The sequence below is a fragment of the Mycothermus thermophilus genome, assembly GCF_041956435.1.
Source record: "Mycothermus thermophilus strain CBS 625.91 unplaced genomic scaffold VTJ04scaffold_5, whole genome shotgun sequence".
NCBI lineage: Eukaryota > Fungi > Ascomycota > Sordariomycetes > Sordariales > Chaetomiaceae > Mycothermus > Mycothermus thermophilus.
The window spans coordinates 2999340-3015589 of NW_027191431.1; the positions used below are offsets into that span (position 1 = coordinate 2999340).

The window sequence follows — 16250 nt, forward strand, 5'->3', positions numbered from 1 at the left end:
CGCGGCACGTTACCGATCTGGCGTCGTGGGTCCGGCCGGACCTGGGGCTCGGGACGCCGGTTGGGAGAGGAGGGAGACCGGGGGGCAGGCCGGGGTTTGGGTTGATGGGAATGGCGAGGTCGGTGTTGGTGGTGTTGGTGATTGGGTTGCACTTGTGGTTTTGGTCGACGGGGGTGGTGGCGGAGGGGTTGGGGAGGGAGGTGTGCTGTGGTGATGATGGGGTGGCAGTGGTGCCGTGCTCGCCGGAGCAGAGGTATGGCTACATTGGGTTTGCGTTCGGCCCGGTGGAGATGAGGAGTGGTGGGTTTCGCGCGATGAATGTGCTGCTGATGTTGGCGCTGTTGACGGGGGGTGCGGTTATCGGGGCGATGAAGGCCGGGTTGAGGAGACGGAAGAGGTCGAGGAGGAAGAGGAGAGCTAGGTACGTCGCCCCGTCTTGGGAGTTACTTGAGTTGCGTTTGATGAGGAGGAAGGAGGTGATGGAAGGGTTGATGTGTCTGAAGCTGACGGTTACAGTCGGAGAAAGATCCGCGTGCTGCGGGAGATTGAGACGTTCGGGGGGTTGACGGTGGCGTCCGTGCTCATCGCCGCCATTGAGTTGACGATTCAGTGGAACAAGGTCTCGCCGGGAGTCAATCAGCTCGAGACGGCGTCGCAGTTGATTCCGCTGTTTCTGGTAATCGCGCTTATTCTCACGTTCCTATATGATTTGCGCCATGGCGTCCGGGTGCAGCAAGAAGGGACCAGCCTTGGCGGCAGTGATGATGGAAGAGATCCGGGGGCCCGTCCTAGGAGCCCGTCCCCTTCTCCTGGTTGGAGTAGGGTAGCGGTTTACCCAAGGTATCTAATCACTTCTCCTTTCTTAATGTTCATGGAGAGTTGTTAACCATCAAGGCGCAGTCCGTGGTCTCCAGACAGCACCTCTTCTCCAGGAATTCCCGTGCCGGCGCCGAGTCCTCCGCTTCCCCCTGATTTTGCCGTCCCGGTCCCGGCTCCGATCCCCCCTGATCCGCCGCCCTCGAATCCTCCGCCTCCGGCTTCGACACCCCGGAGCCCTCCCAATACCCAGCCACCGGGTTCAGGTCCTGGAAGCCCCGACTCTCCGGCCCCAGGTTCTGGTCCGCGAAGTCCGAATCCACCTGCGACAGGCTCTGCTCAACGGGGCCCGAGTCCTCCGGGACCTGCTTCCGGACAGAGGAGTCCTGAGCAACCGCCTCCTGGCTCCCAGCCACCTGGATCGCCACGAAACAGCGAAGGCGGTCCTCCTGATCAACCAAGCGTTAGCCCACCGCCTCCTTCTCCAGCGGGAAGTGGAGTGAATGCTCCAGCCCCCAGTTCTGCACGTCATAGTTCTAGATCTCGTACTCCTCCAGTTGATCGGGATCCGAGTCCTCTAGCACCTACTCGTTCTCCAGGTCCTATCTCGCCAGGTTCTCCGTCTTCTGCGCCAACACCTAAAAGTCATACATCCGCGTCTGCCCGTTCTCTTCCGCATAACCCTCCAGACCCTCCGGAATCTCCAGCCCAGGCTCCTATTGTAGACAATGGCTCCGCCCCTCGTTCAGTTGCTGGATCCCCTGAGATTCCTTGGGTTCCATGGAGACATTTGGACTATTCGTCTGGCATTCCCCAATTCACTCATGCCTCCTCGCCCCCGCGCAACGCCCCCATTCCGACGAGTGTTCAGCACGCTCCATCTGTTGCCTCGGCTGCCAGGAGCACCCATAGCCAGCCGCGCCCCTCATCAGCGACGAGAACCTCCCCTGAAGCTCCGTCTCCTGCCCGTGCCTCACAGCAAGGCTCGGGTTCGCCGAGCGATGTCCCGGCTCCGAGAAGCTTTCAGTACGCTCCGTCCAATGCCACAGGCCCAAGGAGTGTCCACAGTCAGTCACGAACCCATTCAGTGATGAGAACGTCCCAAGATCCTCCGCCGCCTGTTCGTACTTCACAGCAAGGTGCAGACAGCTCGAGTTCCTCCTCAATCCCGGCAAGCTTCTTCCACCCTGACAGATCAGCTGTCTCGGGTCCCCGAAGCTCAGCTCGGCTATCTCGTCCCCCAACGGCCCAGAGAAGCAATTATCAGCCACCGACAGTCATTTCTGCTCCGAACACGTCGCCCACCAGTTCCTCCAATTGCGGGTCGACTCGAAAAAGTCCTTGCAAGACTGGAAGTATCATCTCCCTTGTTCGATACTCTCCCCGTCCTTCACGTCAGGAATCTATTCCAGGCTCCAGGACACGAAGCCGGAGCCGATCAGCCCAGCCATCCCCTGTTCAACAGCACCGGCAGTCTCGGCCCCCTTCATCGGCTGGCAGAGACCGTTCCTCCTCTAGCCGCAGGTCGCGGTCCCGGTCCCGGTCTGACCCCGTTCTTCCGGAGCATGTTTCCCACTCGGCGCCGGCAACAGTGATGCCGGAAAATGGAACTTCGGGATCTGGACCGGTCATCATTGACGCAGAACCATGTGAACTGACACCTTTGCCTCGGGTTCCAGACACCATGTGATGGACGTATGCAATTCAATGAGGTCAAACAATAAGAAATAAGACAAAACAAGATGGCGCCAGTTACGAAAGGTTCAAGGGCGTCGTGGGAAGTGACTTCCTCACTTGAACGGCCAGTCGCTTGCTCAGTTGTGCCTTCCTCAGGAGCAACCTGTCTCGAATGCTGGACTAGGCAGCAATGTCGAGATGTGACTTCCACTGTCCAAAAGGTCAGAGTTTTCACCTTCACTCTCTCTCGCTTTGCCATTGCGGGTCTCAAGAAATCCAACACCTCATCCCTCAGTCCGCGAAAGTCAGCGCTGGTGAAAATGCGGACAAGGCCCGATAGCGCAGGCTCACAGGAGCCTTGGACAAGCAGACTGCGCAGGACCCCGTCCCGGATCGCCAAACAGTCCCAGGCCAGTCACCTACCGTCTCCCAAACATACCCACCACAGCAGCACATATGGGACGAGCTTCCCGTCGTCATCGTCGAGACCTCGTCAGGCAGCTTCGACGAGCAAGGTTTCTTTCCTCAAGGACCGCCTCGCTCCGCCGCCTGTGAAAAAAGCTCTCATCACGCCCGTCGGCAAGGGAAGTCGTCCTGCGACAAAAAAGACGTCCAAACCATCCGTGGCTCCCTTTTTCCAGCGCGTCGAGGCTGCGTTCCAGAACTCGCCGCGAATCATTCCCAACACCATCCATGTAAAGGCCGCACCGACGAAACCTGCCCGCTCCCCGTCGTCCGAGGCAGATGATCTCATCCAGGCACTCAGGGGTTTGTGTTGCCTGCGCTCCATCACCCACCTCCTTTTGCAACTTTTCTAATCCCGATCCAGAGCATTACTTGAATAACGCCACTTCCCTCCATAAACAAGCCACCACCCGCCTCGCGCAGGCCCAAGCCGATCTCTCTCGGGAGCTCACCCGCACCCTGCGTGCGCAAGACGAGGCGTTCCTTGCCCAGGTAGAGACTCAGATCAAAAAGCTCTCCCAGCCTCTCGAGGGGTTCCGCATCCAGTTTCCTACTCGTCTGAATCCGGGCGACAAGGGCAAGAAACCCCAGACCTTCGAGGTGCGGACCGTGAGGGAACTGGTTCAAGAAGCCGAATCGGAGCTCGCCAAGTTCGAGGCCGACATGGGCCGTTTGTGGAAGGAGTGGGCAGTTGCGGAGACGGAGGTGAAGAAGCTGCTTGGAGGCGTTGGAACGGCTATTTCTTTGCTTGGGATAGTGCCTGGAGAGGTTGGTGGTGATGCGGCGTTGGATGTCGAGGGGGCAGAGATGTTGAAGCGGTTGACGGAGGCGATTGAGAGAGAAATTGCCACAGCGGAGGAGGATGTGTTGCAGCTTGGAGATGAGGCCGTTGCTCTCATGAAACAGATTGAAAAGGTATGTTGAGGAGGATGATGATCGCGGCTTGGATTTTGTCTCTCAGGGGCAAGTAAACATGCTGACAAAGCCACAGGACTTTCGGAAGGCGACCAAGTCGGACCTGCAAATCTTCTTCCAAGCCATCGATGAACTGTGAAGCTGCCATACCTGGTCTCGGATGACTGCTATGAGGGTATTTCGGACAGTTTGTTTGGGGCTCTCTCATCTGAGCTGTGGTCATTGCCATAGTATTTGAGGCACGTCTCGCCATATCCAGTTGATGGATTTTATCATCTGGCAGAGAGACCAGATGGATGCAAGTTTAATTGATGCAACCAAACCTCATGCATTCATATCCGAGTCAATGCATCCCATCTATCGAACCTGACATGCTCGTAAATCTGGTGAAGCAAGATGATTTCAATTAACAGACACCCAAACGCCGTCTCCATGAACCCCCTTTTACGATGCTCTCCCGCTGGCAATGCAACCCAATGAGATAAACCACCCTCATCAATCAACCCCTCTCGGCCCTTTCGTTTACTGCTTCTTCTCGTCGATAACGACGCCCCACGGATGCTGCTCGTTGCCGTACATGATATCGTACATCCAGCCCTTGATCATGGAGGTGTACTGGCCGCTATCGCCCTTGACCATGGGGAAGTTGACGTCGTAATCGCGATGGCGGATCTGGGAGACGGGGCAGATGAAGAACTATATAGAGGACCAGTCAGTTGTCTGTCTCTGGGGTTAGGAAAGTAGCAAAAAAGAGGAATACTCACCGCCGTGCCAGCAGCGAAAGCCTCAATCAACCTCCCCTCCTTATCCGCCTCGATGACCTCATCGATCGTATACTTCCTCTCCACCACCTCGAGCTCCTCGCCCAGCCTCTCGCGCGCCAGCTCCACCACGCTCCGGCGCGTCACACCGTCCAGGATGAGCTTGTCGTCCAGCGGCGCCGTCACCAGCTGCCTCCTGCCGTCCTTGGTCCTCCACACGACGAAGAAATTGCTCGCGCCCGCCTCCGTGCAGTACTTTTCCTCGCCGTACAGCCACAGGATCTGCCCGAACCCGCGCTTCCGCGCCTCGTTGGTCGCCAGCAGCGACGGGCCGTAGTTGGCGCCCACCTTGGCGTACCCGAAGCCGCCCACCCACGCGCGGATCATGTCCTCCGGGTTGGTGTGCAGCTTCATGCCGCCGGGCGGGGAATCGAAGCGGGGCATGAAGGAGGCGGTGATGAAGAGCAGCGCCTCCTTCGGGGCCTGGACGCCCAGCTGCGGCTGCGTGCCGATCATGGCCGGGCGGACGTACAGGAAACTGCCCGGGCGGGAGGCGGGGAGCCATTTGGGCCCGTCGACGGCGAGGAGGGCGTGGATGAGCTTTTCCAGCTCGGCGGGGTCGAAGCCGGGGAGGGAGATGCGGAGGGTGGACATGAGCATGCGGCGCGCGTTGAGATCGGGGCGGAACAGGCGCAGCTTGCCGTCGTGGCCGCGGTAGACCTTGAGGCCTTCGAAGCACTCGGTGGCGTAGTGCAGGACCGAGGCGGTGGGCATGAGAGTGAGAGGGCCGTAGGGCTTGAGCTCGGGTGCCGACCAGCCCGCGCCGGCTTTCCAGACCGCGGTGATCATGTGGTCGGTGCAGATGGTTTCATTGCCGCTGGTGGCCTCGGCCTCGGAGGGGACGGAGCGCACGGAGGTGTCCGCGAAGGTGTAGATGAGCTTGGAAGCGTCGAGGGCGGGAAGGTTGTCCTCCCCGGACTGCACGTGTCCGTTCCCGTGCCCGTTGCTGGACAGGGAGGGTTGCTGGGCGATTTTGTGCTCCATGGCGGTGGCCGCCAGGTCTTCGGAGGTAGCGGTGCTATGGGGTGCCATGGTGGAGGGGTTGTTGGGTGGGTGGTTGTCTGGTTGGGCTATTTCACGGTTGAGAGTAACAGAGCGAAGTACAATAGTAAGGGGTGTGTATACAAATATACGGAGAGGCTCTTTGAGAACAATGGTATAAACAACTCAACACTCAACAAAGAGGAGGAGGGGTATCTTGTGGAAGACGGGGGATATGGGACAGACAGGCAAAGGTATCGAGTAGCCGGGTCACGAGGGCATGGCCGGCTCTTATAACATCCTGGTCCGGAGGTTTCGAGGTCCCAAGTGACCGGAGCTGAGGACCCATATGCCGGGATCGCTTCCAGGGGGGCCCGGCATTCGTCCCAACGCCGGTTCCCCGACGTTCCTCGCAGGGCGATTGGTCAATGGGCCGGCGGTGATATCCACCCTCCGTCAACTTCAGGGCGTCGGAGATGTACCTAGTGTGGAACATTCTGTCCGCTATCGCGCTTCCCGTACCCGCAGTGGCTTCTCCAACGCCGAGATGTCGGTTCTACGGTGTGCTATCTATGCCGCTTCTTTCCGTCATTCTTCCTACCCACATCCTATATTGTCGAGATGAAGCCGCTTGGACGAATGTTCATCCTTTGACTCATCTCGACTCGTCTAAGTGATGAAACACTATACTGCTGCGTAAACACGGCTCCGAGGACCGGAGGCGAAGACCTGGCAGTATACTAGGAAGAAAAAAACCAACACCCAACCTTGAGTCATTGGCGGTGCCGGAGTGGATACGGGGTGGCCGTTTCAACCTCCAACTTTTTTTTTGTTCGGGCGGGAGCGCCGAGTCGCGAATATGTAGGGTTCCGGTTGCCGGTCCACTAACACCGAATGCGCCGAAGTTTCGACATGACCTTGTTTCCTTCCTCTTCGTGGGCAATCAGATGTGCTTGTCGAAGATGCTCCATGAGTCCCAAGACCATTATCGGACCCGTGACCGGAGCACGTCCTTGATTTAAGGCCTAGTCGACGATTACAAGCCCGAGGGAATGCGCCGCAATGCGACATCTTGCTCCGGCATTGGTTTTAAAGACCAACAACCTTTGTTTGCTGTCTTCCGCGTGTAACCGTTGATAGGCGACGAGGATGTCCTTATCGCCCAATGGCGGGGCCGATAGTACGGCCTTATCGGATGCCCCACAGCGGCACTCGGCGCGGCGGAGGGCGGAACTGGAACTGGGAAACTTCACCTTTCCCACCCCGCAATCCGCCTCCCCCGCTCCCGCGCTCACCGTTGGCCAGGGTCGCCGGGCACCCCGTACTCTACACCAAGTTGCCCTGGTTGGTTCGGACCGGTACCCGTGGCTTTGGGCCAGGTGCACCCGATCAAAATCGGGCCGGCGATGGTGATGGGATAGATATCAAAGGGCCAACCTCCCGCCCAGGATTTTCAAGATTTTTGGCCACACCAGAGTTGAGATAGCTTGCGACTCGTCCCTTGTCTGTCCGCATTTCTTGTTTTATCGAGGTAAAAAAAAAGCTGTGATTTTCCCAAAATGTGAAAAAAACAAGTGTCGATGCCAGTCCCGGCTCCGGTCCCGGGCGTCATTCTTCCACGTGTATGCCCTATGGCCGCGGGTCCGAGACCAGGAGACCAGGACAACACTCTCCCCTGTACACCTCGACGACACACCAAACCTTGTATCATGGATCGCCCGGCATCGCGCTACCAATCAAGACCTCACGCAAGTTGACACGCGTCACCCTAGATGGTCAACACTGCTGCCAACTCATTGTTTGAGCCCCGGATCTGGAGGGCGTGGGGGTAGAGTGCCATCATGGACGAAGCTGGCAGGATTGGATCTCAGAAGGATCAGTGCCGGTGCTGGGCCCGATACGTTGGATGAGCGTCCGGCTGTCTGCAGCCCGAGGGTGAGGCTTGCTAGCTTGATGGATTGACCCCGGAATCTGCCGTTGTCGACCCCCTGAACCCCTTGACGATGAGCTGGATCACGACAGCGTCAGGCATGTGTGGCCACTCTGTCGGCCTCGGCAGCGACCTTTCTCTGCCGTCGCCCAGGCCTCGGATAAATGCTCTCCGCTTCCAGTGATGCCAGATGGCACGACGGGAGGCTCTTTGCTGCACGACTTGCGGGCCTCCGTCGTGATTGGGTCCCGCATCGCCGACGATTCCATGTGCTTGTCGCCCAACCGCCAGATCCCGCCGTGCCTGAATCCACACTCGCCTCGCGAACGTGATCCGAGACACCATTGCCAGCACGAGGAGAGGTGAATGTCATGATGTTATGCTTATGGAGAGGAGTTTCTATATAGCGCGTCGCGAGACTTGTCTTGATGGGTTTGCCCCCCTGCCCCCCCCTGTGTGAGGTTGCTTTCACGCCCTCCTGATCGCCCCTGTCGCCATGTCCAAGGACGCCAGAGATGTCAACAAACAAAATCCCGACGGCCCCCGGCAGCCGAGCAAAAAGGAATCTCTGGCCTCCATCCTCGCGTGGGCAGCTTTGCAGACAAGGGTCCCGGTATCCAAGTCGCCGAGTTCGAGTCCAGAGAACTCGTCCGCTCAGCTTCCTCCACCTGCTCCCGACACCAGGCCTCGAAGACATAGCCACAGCGCCGCCGACAACAGCACAAAATCGAAGGCACGTAGACGTTCCACCGCCTTACGGAGATTCTCCTTCCCGCTTACGACGACGATCCAGGAAGGGGCTGGTGCTAAGACGAAACGTCCAAAGACATCTACAATGGCAGAACAACAGCAACAAGCTTCCGCCCCCGGCCCCAGCCCCGGACCCACCATGACGACCCCGAAGTCAACCACCAAGGACAGCTCCTCGGACAAGGCCGACAAGCCGGCTCAGGATGGCAAATCCACCGCTCCATCGCGGCCTCAGAATGCTACGGACAAGCCAAGGTAAGTTCCATGACCACCACCCGCCTAAAACCCCTGGAACATGCGACTGACAAGGTCGCCAGAACTCCTAGCTCACCGACGGTGATGCCAAAATCCATCCTCCGCGTCTCCAGCCCAGACGGGCACAAGCGCCCTCGCCAGTTTGTGAACCCGGAGACGGGCGAACCCCTCAGTCCTGACCTAGCTGCCATGTCATCCGACTCCCCGCCTGTATCGCCGCTCCACCGACCACAATCACCCGTCGCGACGGTCCGCTTTGCCAAAGCCACCATCCACCGGGTCGAGGTCGGGCCTGGGAGGCGTTTCCTGCCCGTCAGGCGGAAGAGCAAGAGCACCGTTTCGTACATCTCGCCGTTAGACCCGGGCACCCAGCCCATGACGCCCAAGAGCATTCTGCAGAACCAGACCAAGAAGCGGCGCCACGAGCACAACCAGCAGGCCATGCTCCGGTACTGGCAGCTCACGGAGGAGGAAGAGAAGCGGGAGCGCGAAGAGGCGGAGAGGCGCGCCCAGGAGGAGGCCGAACGGTATCGCAACGAGCCGTCCAGCCCGCCGCCGCCGTCCATCGTTCTGATGAGGGGGGTCGCCTCGGGGACGGCAAGTTCGGATGCCGGAGACGAGGGCGAGGTACAAAGCAGCTTGGCGGCCAAGGTAATGGCGATCGACAAGCTTCCGACCAAACACAGGGACGAGCCGGTGGATAAGCTGGAGGAGGTGGAGGCGGAAGACGAGGAGGACGACGAGACGGGGGCGAAGTTGCTGCAGGACCAGGGCTCATCAACCGGCAGCAGCAGCGGCGCCGCGACGGAGAAAGTCGCGCAGCAAAAGTCCGACGACAAGACGGCAGGCCCAGACTCGCCGTTATCCGCGCCTCCTATGCAAAGGCGCGGAAGCACCCCCTCGACGCTCTCGTCCGGCTTCGAAATCCCCAGACTCACCGAGCAAAAGTCCTTTTCGTTGCGGCTTGCCGAGCGGCGAGCAGCCGAAACCCGCGCCAGGACATCCTCCTCCTCACACACCCCATCCCTCTCCCGAACCGATTCTCAATCCTCAACCGCCTCCAAGCCCGGCTCCTCCTCCTCTGACAGCTCCCTGTCCAAGCTCAAGGACCAGGAGAAGAAGAACCGCAGCAACGCTACCACCACCACCGAAGCCTCCACCTCAGGCCGGCCAGGCAACCCCACGACCTCCACCACTACCACGCAACCTCCAACCCTGACAACCACCCTCAAGCCGACCACCACCATCACAACAAAATCCCTCTCCCCGAGCCGGCACAGGCTGGGCGACCTCAAAGACCGCGCCAACCGTGACAAGGACAAGGACAAGTCCTCCTCTTCCAAGGACAAACCCAGGTCACACTACTACACGAGCATCACCACCGCCAAATCCACCCCCAACCTCCGCGCATCGTATTCCTTCTTTATGGGATCGTCCCGGACCGCGGCGAAGGAAGCTCCCGAGAAGACCACCGCCTCCTCCTCCTCCTCCACCGCTGCCTCCACCAGCACCACCACCGCTACCAGTACCACCACCGCCGCCGCCTCGACGACCAGCCACAGCCATAGCCATCACAGCCATCACCGCACCCTCAGCACCGGAAGCAGCGGCAGCAGCAGTGGCGGGAGCTATCACCTGCACCTGTCCGGGCGGAGGGGCCGGCGGTTGTTGATGGAGGCGGAGCATGCGAAGCAGGGGATTACCGCTTGAAATGCTTTCTCTTTCTTTCCTTCTTGCCATGTTTTATTTCCCTTTCTCGTTTCTGGGGCTTCATTTTCTCGCCATTTCCCCCTTTCTACGTCCCATCTCCTCCCACAGCAGGGCGATTATTTGTTTAGTTGTTTATTTTTTTCTTCTCTTCTCTTCTAGTTTCCAACCACAGGGCAACATCATGGAACAATCCCCTGAGTGTTGTTGGCATCTTTTTTCCCCTTTCTGTTCTCTCACACCTGTTTGAGTATTAATTACTCGTATTATTCCCAATTGCTTGGTTGATGTGGACATGGCTAGCATGGCATGGCGTTCTCTTGGGGAATGGAGATGATGAGAGTTTGGTTGGAGTAGATGTTCAGGCACAATACGGTCAGCGGACGCATGAATTACGAGTTACGATCTGGATTTAAGCATGACGATGAATGGCATGACGATTAGTTATGACGGACGGCAAAGATATAGGATAGAATAGGTACCTGAGGATAGGACAGGGCTCACGATACAAACAAAATCAAAATCCAGTTGACAATGAGGTATCACTCCGACTACCCATGGACCCCGCCCCCTCTACCGTGACATGTGATGCCTATGATCGGATATCTCCCTACCGTAATTCATCAGTTGCCCAAGATTTGTATACTCATCCAAACGCCAGCCCACCCTCCCAATCATCAAAACATCAAAGCAAAAACACATCATTACCACCACCTCCTGCCTCCCGTCCTATCCTCCAATCCCCTCTACCACATCACATCAACCCGCTCAAAACCACCTTGCCCACGCTCGCCACCTCGGCCTTCAACCCCGCCCTCGCCGATTCTTCAAACTCCCTGACCGCCCCCTGGATAAACAGCTTGCGAATCTTGCTGTCCGCCTTGGCAAACAGCTCCCCGACCGCGCCACCACACTCCCGCGGCGTCGGCACCAGGCTCAGCAGCCGTGAGTACGTGTCGATGAGCACATCGCACAGCGTGGCAAACGTCTCAAAAAAGTCCGGGTCGAACGGCAGCGTCGGCGTTAGGAGATAGGTATACTCCTCCCCGGGGAGCAAATCCACCTCACTCGCCGCGAACGCCATGACGCCCTCGGGGGTGGCAGCAGCGGCTGCGGGAGCGTTGGCGGCTGCTCCGGCGGGGCCGGTGGGCACGACAGCGCCGGGAGCCGGACCTGCTGCTGCACCGTTGGCAGCACCGCCGCCGCCGCCGGAGGAAGCGAGATCGGAGGAGCTGTCGTAGCCGATGCCGATGCTGTCCGGGGCGTCGCGGCCGGCGGCGGAGCTGCTGCGGCGGCCCTTGGAGACGGGGGCAGCGGCGCGGCGGAACATTTGCGGGAGGCGGGCACGGGTGAGAGAGGTGGCGGCGACGCCGTTTTCGGTGTGGATCTGCTGGAAGGCGTCGAATTCGGTGAGTAGGTTGTTGAGAGACCGGAGGAAGTCGGTCGGGGTGCTCGAGTTGAGGTCGATGACGGCGGGCAGGGAGATGCCGAGAAGAAGATAGTTGGTGGCGCGCCGGCCGAGCTTGCGCGGGTCGAAGTAGGGCATGCGTTGGATGTCAGGCTTGTCGAAGAGGAGCGTGTTGAACCAGTAGATGCGGCCTTCGTGGCTGAGGAGGGGTTAGTTTGGGTCTGATACGAAGAAAGAGAGGGAGAAAACGCACGCCTTGCGGAGGTAGTCGAGAGTGGATATGCGCTTGTTGACCGTGTCTTGGATGTGCTGGTGGACGCTGGCGAGCTCGCTCTGCTGGGCGAGGGCGGCGTTGGCTGTCATGTTGACGGGATACCCGGACACGGGGGTTACGGCCCCTCGACTCAGCATCTTGGACAAGCGGCCCTGACTGTGGTGGTTGCCGTGTGTTGGGTGTGTTGGGCTGGGAAGAGGAGGAACTAGATGGTCGGACGGAGGCCGGAGAGCAGCAGCTTGGACCTCGCAGAAGCTGTCGCCATCACCCGATGGCGGGTTGGTTTTGGTGGTGGTCGAGACTGTGTGGCGCTTGTTCGAGGTCGAGACGGAAAGCTTGGAAGAGGACTTGCGTCGGATGGAGGAGGACCTCTTGACCAGGACGTTTCTCTCTTTGTGATGATCCTTGTGCTTGTCGTGGGAGCTGCGCGTTGAAGTGCTGTCGACCGAATGGGTTGAGCGGTGTGTTCTCTGGGTGGGCGACACGGGGGGATTGTAGGAGTGCCTGTTGTTGGTGTTGATGGTGTTGTTGTCGTGGTATCGGGTCGTGCTGAAGATGGAGGGTCGCAGGAAAGGGGCAGCCGTCGCGGCGGTCTGCGGTGGAGGGGCACCACCCGCTCCCACCTGCTGCATGTCGTTTCCAGTGATGATCTGCAGGGCTGCTGCCATTTGCTGGGTCGCCGTTTAGCGGCCCCAATTCGGCAGGAGGGCGCTGACAAGCTGCTGCTGAAGTGCGGTGTGGGGACCGTTAGGGGGTAACGTTAACGCTTAGGGGCCTTCTGTGGTGTTCGATCGACAGGCGGAAGAAATCTCCAGTTTCTGATGGCCAAAGAGCTGGAAGATGGACAATGTGTAGGTGGTTGATGAGAAAGTCCACAAATCGGTTATTGTTGACAATGCTAAAATGGAGGACATCATGGTGATGGCAACGAAAAATCCGAGGCATTCTTGAACAAGGATGTCTTTTTCTTTTCGGACTGTGCCGAACAATCGTCATCCATGGAGAACACTTCTCGCCAGGACAGCCCTGCCGTGATATTCTTCGCTGCCAGCTTCGAAAGTTCCCAAAGTGGCAATTGGTGGATGGAGTCAGACACGCTGGAACCTCGAGTCTCTGGTCAGATCCGCTAGCGGCATGGCCGATGGCATTCAACTAAGTGTCGTAGACATTTCTAACCCCGAGGTCATTGAGATCACCAGGATCGAATTTAAGCTTGCAGCCCGCCTATGTTGCAGGTTGACAATGCAACAACCTGATGTCACGACTCCAATTGTGGAATGGAACAGGAAGCTTGTGGGGTTCGTGAGGGAGGGGCGGCAGAGGAGGGGCAAACGACCCAAAAGCTAGGAAACTCAACTGCGTTCTCACCGAATTTCGTAGCTGTACATACAAAGTTGAATTGACCCACGTTTCTGTTTACTTTGGATTGAGGACTTGGCAGATTTGGAGACATCTCAAAAGTAACTAATTGTCTAGGTACGTGTTGCAAATGTGCGCTCCCTCCCTGACTACCTGCTTCACTCCTGACAACCCCTTTTCCTAACAACCTCAGGTCCTGAAATCAACCGCCTCTCTTGAGCTATCAACCATGAGCGCCACAGACCCAGTCCACCCTCCCGGCGAACCAGCCCCCGAGCTTCTCGAGGGCCGTCTGTGGGTCGACGGCTGCTTCGACTTCTTCCATCACGGTACCTATCCTCCATTCTTCTCTAATCGGCTCTCAGTCCGCTAACCTCCCATCCAGGCCATGCCGGCGCCGTGGTCCAGGCTCGCCAGCTGGGCGACGAGCTCTACGTCGGAGTCCATTCCGACGAGGCCATCCTGGAAAATAAGGGCCCAACCGTCATGAATCTCGAGGAGCGGTACTTTCCCCCTTCTCCCCTCCCTTCCCCTCCCCGTCAAAGCTAACCTCCCCCCCAAGAATCCTCGCCGTCGACGCCTGCCGCTGGGTCACCAAATCCATCCCCTATGCCCCCTACGTCACCCAGCTGGACTGGATCACCCACTTCGGCTGCAAGTACGTCGTCCACGGCGACGACATCACCTCGGACAGCAGCGGCGAGGACTGCTACCGCTTCGTCAAGGCCGCGGGGCGCTTCAAGGTGGTCAAGCGCACCCCGTCCATCTCCACCACCGACCTCGTCGGACGCATGCTGCTGTGCACCAAGGGCCATTTCATCCGCTCGCTCGAGCGGGTGTTGGCCGGCGAGGAGGGCCCCGGAACCGACGAGGAGCGGCGCGCCAACGGCCAGGCCATGACGGAGCGGATCCGGCTGTACGCGACGGACGAGACGGCGAAGAATCCCGGCGCGGACGTGTGGTTCTGGCGCGAGGAGGAAAAGAAGTTCCGCGAGCTGTTTCGCGGCATTGGCCCGCGCCTCGGGCAGCGGGTGGTGTATGTGGACGGCGGCTTCGATTTGTTCTCCAGCGGTCACATCCAGTTCCTGAAACTCGTGGTCGAGGCTGAGGAGAAGCTGGCCCGAGAGGACGGGTGGTACGATGAGCAGGCCGTCAACGAGCGCAAGGGCAAGGGCGCCGACTACGGCCCCGTCTTTGTCGTGGCTGGCGTTCACGACGACGAGGTCATCAACCGGGAGAAGGGCGTCAACTACCCCATCATGAACATCTACGAGCGCGGGCTCTGCGTCCTGCAGTGCCGAGTGAGTATCTCAACTGGCAGTGACCATGCCAAACTGGGAGTTTTGCTGATTGAGAATGTAGTACATCAACGCCGTCATCTTTGGCGCCCCCTTCACCCCGACCAAGAGCTACCTGACGTCGCTGCCCTGGGGCACTCCTGACGCCGTCTATCACGGCCCGACGTCCTTCATGCCCTTCACGGAAGACGTGTACGCCGACCCAAAGGCGATGGGCATCTATCGCGAGATTGGCCACCACGAGTTCGCAGACGTCAACGCGGGAACCATCGTTCAGAGAATCATGAAGAGCAGAGATCTCTACGAGGCGCGACAGAGGGCCAAGGGTATGAAGGCGGACATCGAGGCGGCACACAAACAGCGCGAGCTGCTCGAGGAGGAACAGAGGAAGAAGGAGGCGGCGAGGCGGGAATGATTCAGTTTTGGTGTACTCTGTAAACTTCAACCCACACCCACGGCGCAATTGGTAGGATAGACGGACAGGAGGATGGCTTCAACACGCCAACGGTTATTTGGATTTTGATAAACATGACCGAAAACTATCTAGAGTAATAAAAAAGAACTTGGACAGTTCATCAGATACCATAACGCATTGTTGAGTCCTCAACGGGGTCGCATAGCGACAACCTCAGAGCTTGACTCTATGTAATGGGTTTCATCACTTGAACTGTCCGGTCAGAGCGAGCGCTCGACAGCAAGCCGGCGGCAGAGAAAGACAATGGACCTCCCACGAGGCCTAGAGTTTTGGTTCTTCCCCGCCATATGCCGACTCGACTTGTCGGAGGCGCCCAACAACGACCAAGGTTGTAAATTGAAGCCCCCCTCGCACCAAGAATGAGCCCCGTCGAGTAACTCGCTGTTCCCGCTTTCGCCAGAACCAAAACGAGCAATCGCATAACTGTGCCATCTTGACGAAATTTCTCGAGCCAGCCGTGACGCCCCCGTCCAGACGACCGCACGCGGCAGCCCGTCCAAACCCAACCAGCCCCCGCGCCGTAGAAAGACTCAGCCCCAAAACCGAGGAGCGCGGACTCATATCTTCGTCCATGGGGTCTCCCCGGCCCCGGAAACCGGTTCCGCACGGCGAAGACGATGCTAGCAGGCTCCCCTCCCCGGAAGGAGGGGAATGGGAAACGGGCCGGGCGGCGGTCGACAGACAAAGTAGCTGGCGGCCGAGATCAGCCGCGGTGCTTCTCTGGCGGCGCGTCTCCGCGTCCAGCTTCCCAGAGGAAAGGTGGTTGTCCGGGGACTTTCTCCCAAAGCATGTTGCAAAGCGAAAGAGCAGATGCTCTCTCCGTGCGTGAGCTTCGAATAGCGATTTGTCGGACGAGGGGGGGCTTGCAAAAGAAAAGAGAGGAAGAGAAGAAGGAGAAGGAAGAGGTCGTGATGCAAGAGTTTTTTGAAGTGGATGGGTGGATTTTCCGGAAAGTGGGGCAGACCCACCAAGCGGCTTTCCTTGTTTGGGCTTGGTTAAGGCGGAAGCTGCCACAGACGTCCAGCGCAAGCCCGGTGCAAGCAGGCAGGGGTTCGCGCATCGAGTTGAGGCTGGTGAACTGACGAAAGCTTTCTCCTGTCATTGCTTCCCATTCCGCTG

At 58.7% G+C, this 16250-nt stretch overlaps 6 protein-coding genes across 6 annotated transcripts; 4 read left to right on the forward strand and 2 right to left on the reverse strand.

Moving 5' to 3' along the window:
- Positions 1–368: 368 nt before the first annotated feature.
- Positions 369–1319, forward strand: VTJ04DRAFT_8162 (uncharacterized protein; the record flags this gene model as incomplete). Its single annotated transcript, XM_069366569.1, has 3 exons — positions 369–421; positions 517–818; positions 901–1319. The coding sequence occupies 3 exons, from the start codon at positions 369–371 to the stop codon at positions 1317–1319; spliced, it is 774 nt and encodes a 257-aa protein (XP_069217490.1).
- A 1494-nt stretch (positions 1320–2813) lies between these two features.
- Positions 2814–4012, forward strand: VTJ04DRAFT_8163 (uncharacterized protein; the record flags this gene model as incomplete). Its single annotated transcript, XM_069366570.1, has 3 exons — positions 2814–3261; positions 3323–3873; positions 3950–4012. The coding sequence occupies 3 exons, from the start codon at positions 2814–2816 to the stop codon at positions 4010–4012; spliced, it is 1062 nt and encodes a 353-aa protein (XP_069217491.1).
- Positions 4013–4395: 383 nt separating this feature from the next.
- Positions 4396–5726, reverse strand: VTJ04DRAFT_8164 (uncharacterized protein; the record flags this gene model as incomplete). The annotated part of the gene is made up of 2 exons (XM_069366571.1): positions 4396–4569; positions 4638–5726. The coding sequence occupies 2 exons, from the start codon at positions 5724–5726 to the stop codon at positions 4396–4398; spliced, it is 1263 nt and encodes a 420-aa protein (XP_069217492.1).
- Positions 5727–8101: 2375 nt separating this feature from the next.
- Positions 8102–10320, forward strand: VTJ04DRAFT_8165 (uncharacterized protein; the record flags this gene model as incomplete). The annotated part of the gene is made up of 2 exons (XM_069366572.1): positions 8102–8610; positions 8673–10320. The coding sequence occupies 2 exons, from the start codon at positions 8102–8104 to the stop codon at positions 10318–10320; spliced, it is 2157 nt and encodes a 718-aa protein (XP_069217493.1).
- A 751-nt stretch (positions 10321–11071) lies between these two features.
- Positions 11072–12667, reverse strand: VTJ04DRAFT_8166 (uncharacterized protein; the record flags this gene model as incomplete). The annotated part of the gene is made up of 2 exons (XM_069366573.1): positions 11072–11924; positions 11979–12667. 2 exons carry the CDS (start codon positions 12665–12667, stop codon positions 11072–11074), a joined length of 1542 nt encoding a protein of 513 aa, XP_069217494.1.
- A 920-nt stretch (positions 12668–13587) lies between these two features.
- On the forward strand, positions 13588–15071 carry VTJ04DRAFT_8167 (uncharacterized protein; the record flags this gene model as incomplete). Its single annotated transcript, XM_069366574.1, has 4 exons — positions 13588–13687; positions 13744–13861; positions 13921–14659; positions 14721–15071. 4 exons carry the CDS (start codon positions 13588–13590, stop codon positions 15069–15071), a joined length of 1308 nt encoding a protein of 435 aa, XP_069217495.1.
- Between the last annotated feature and the right edge of the window lie 1179 nt (positions 15072–16250).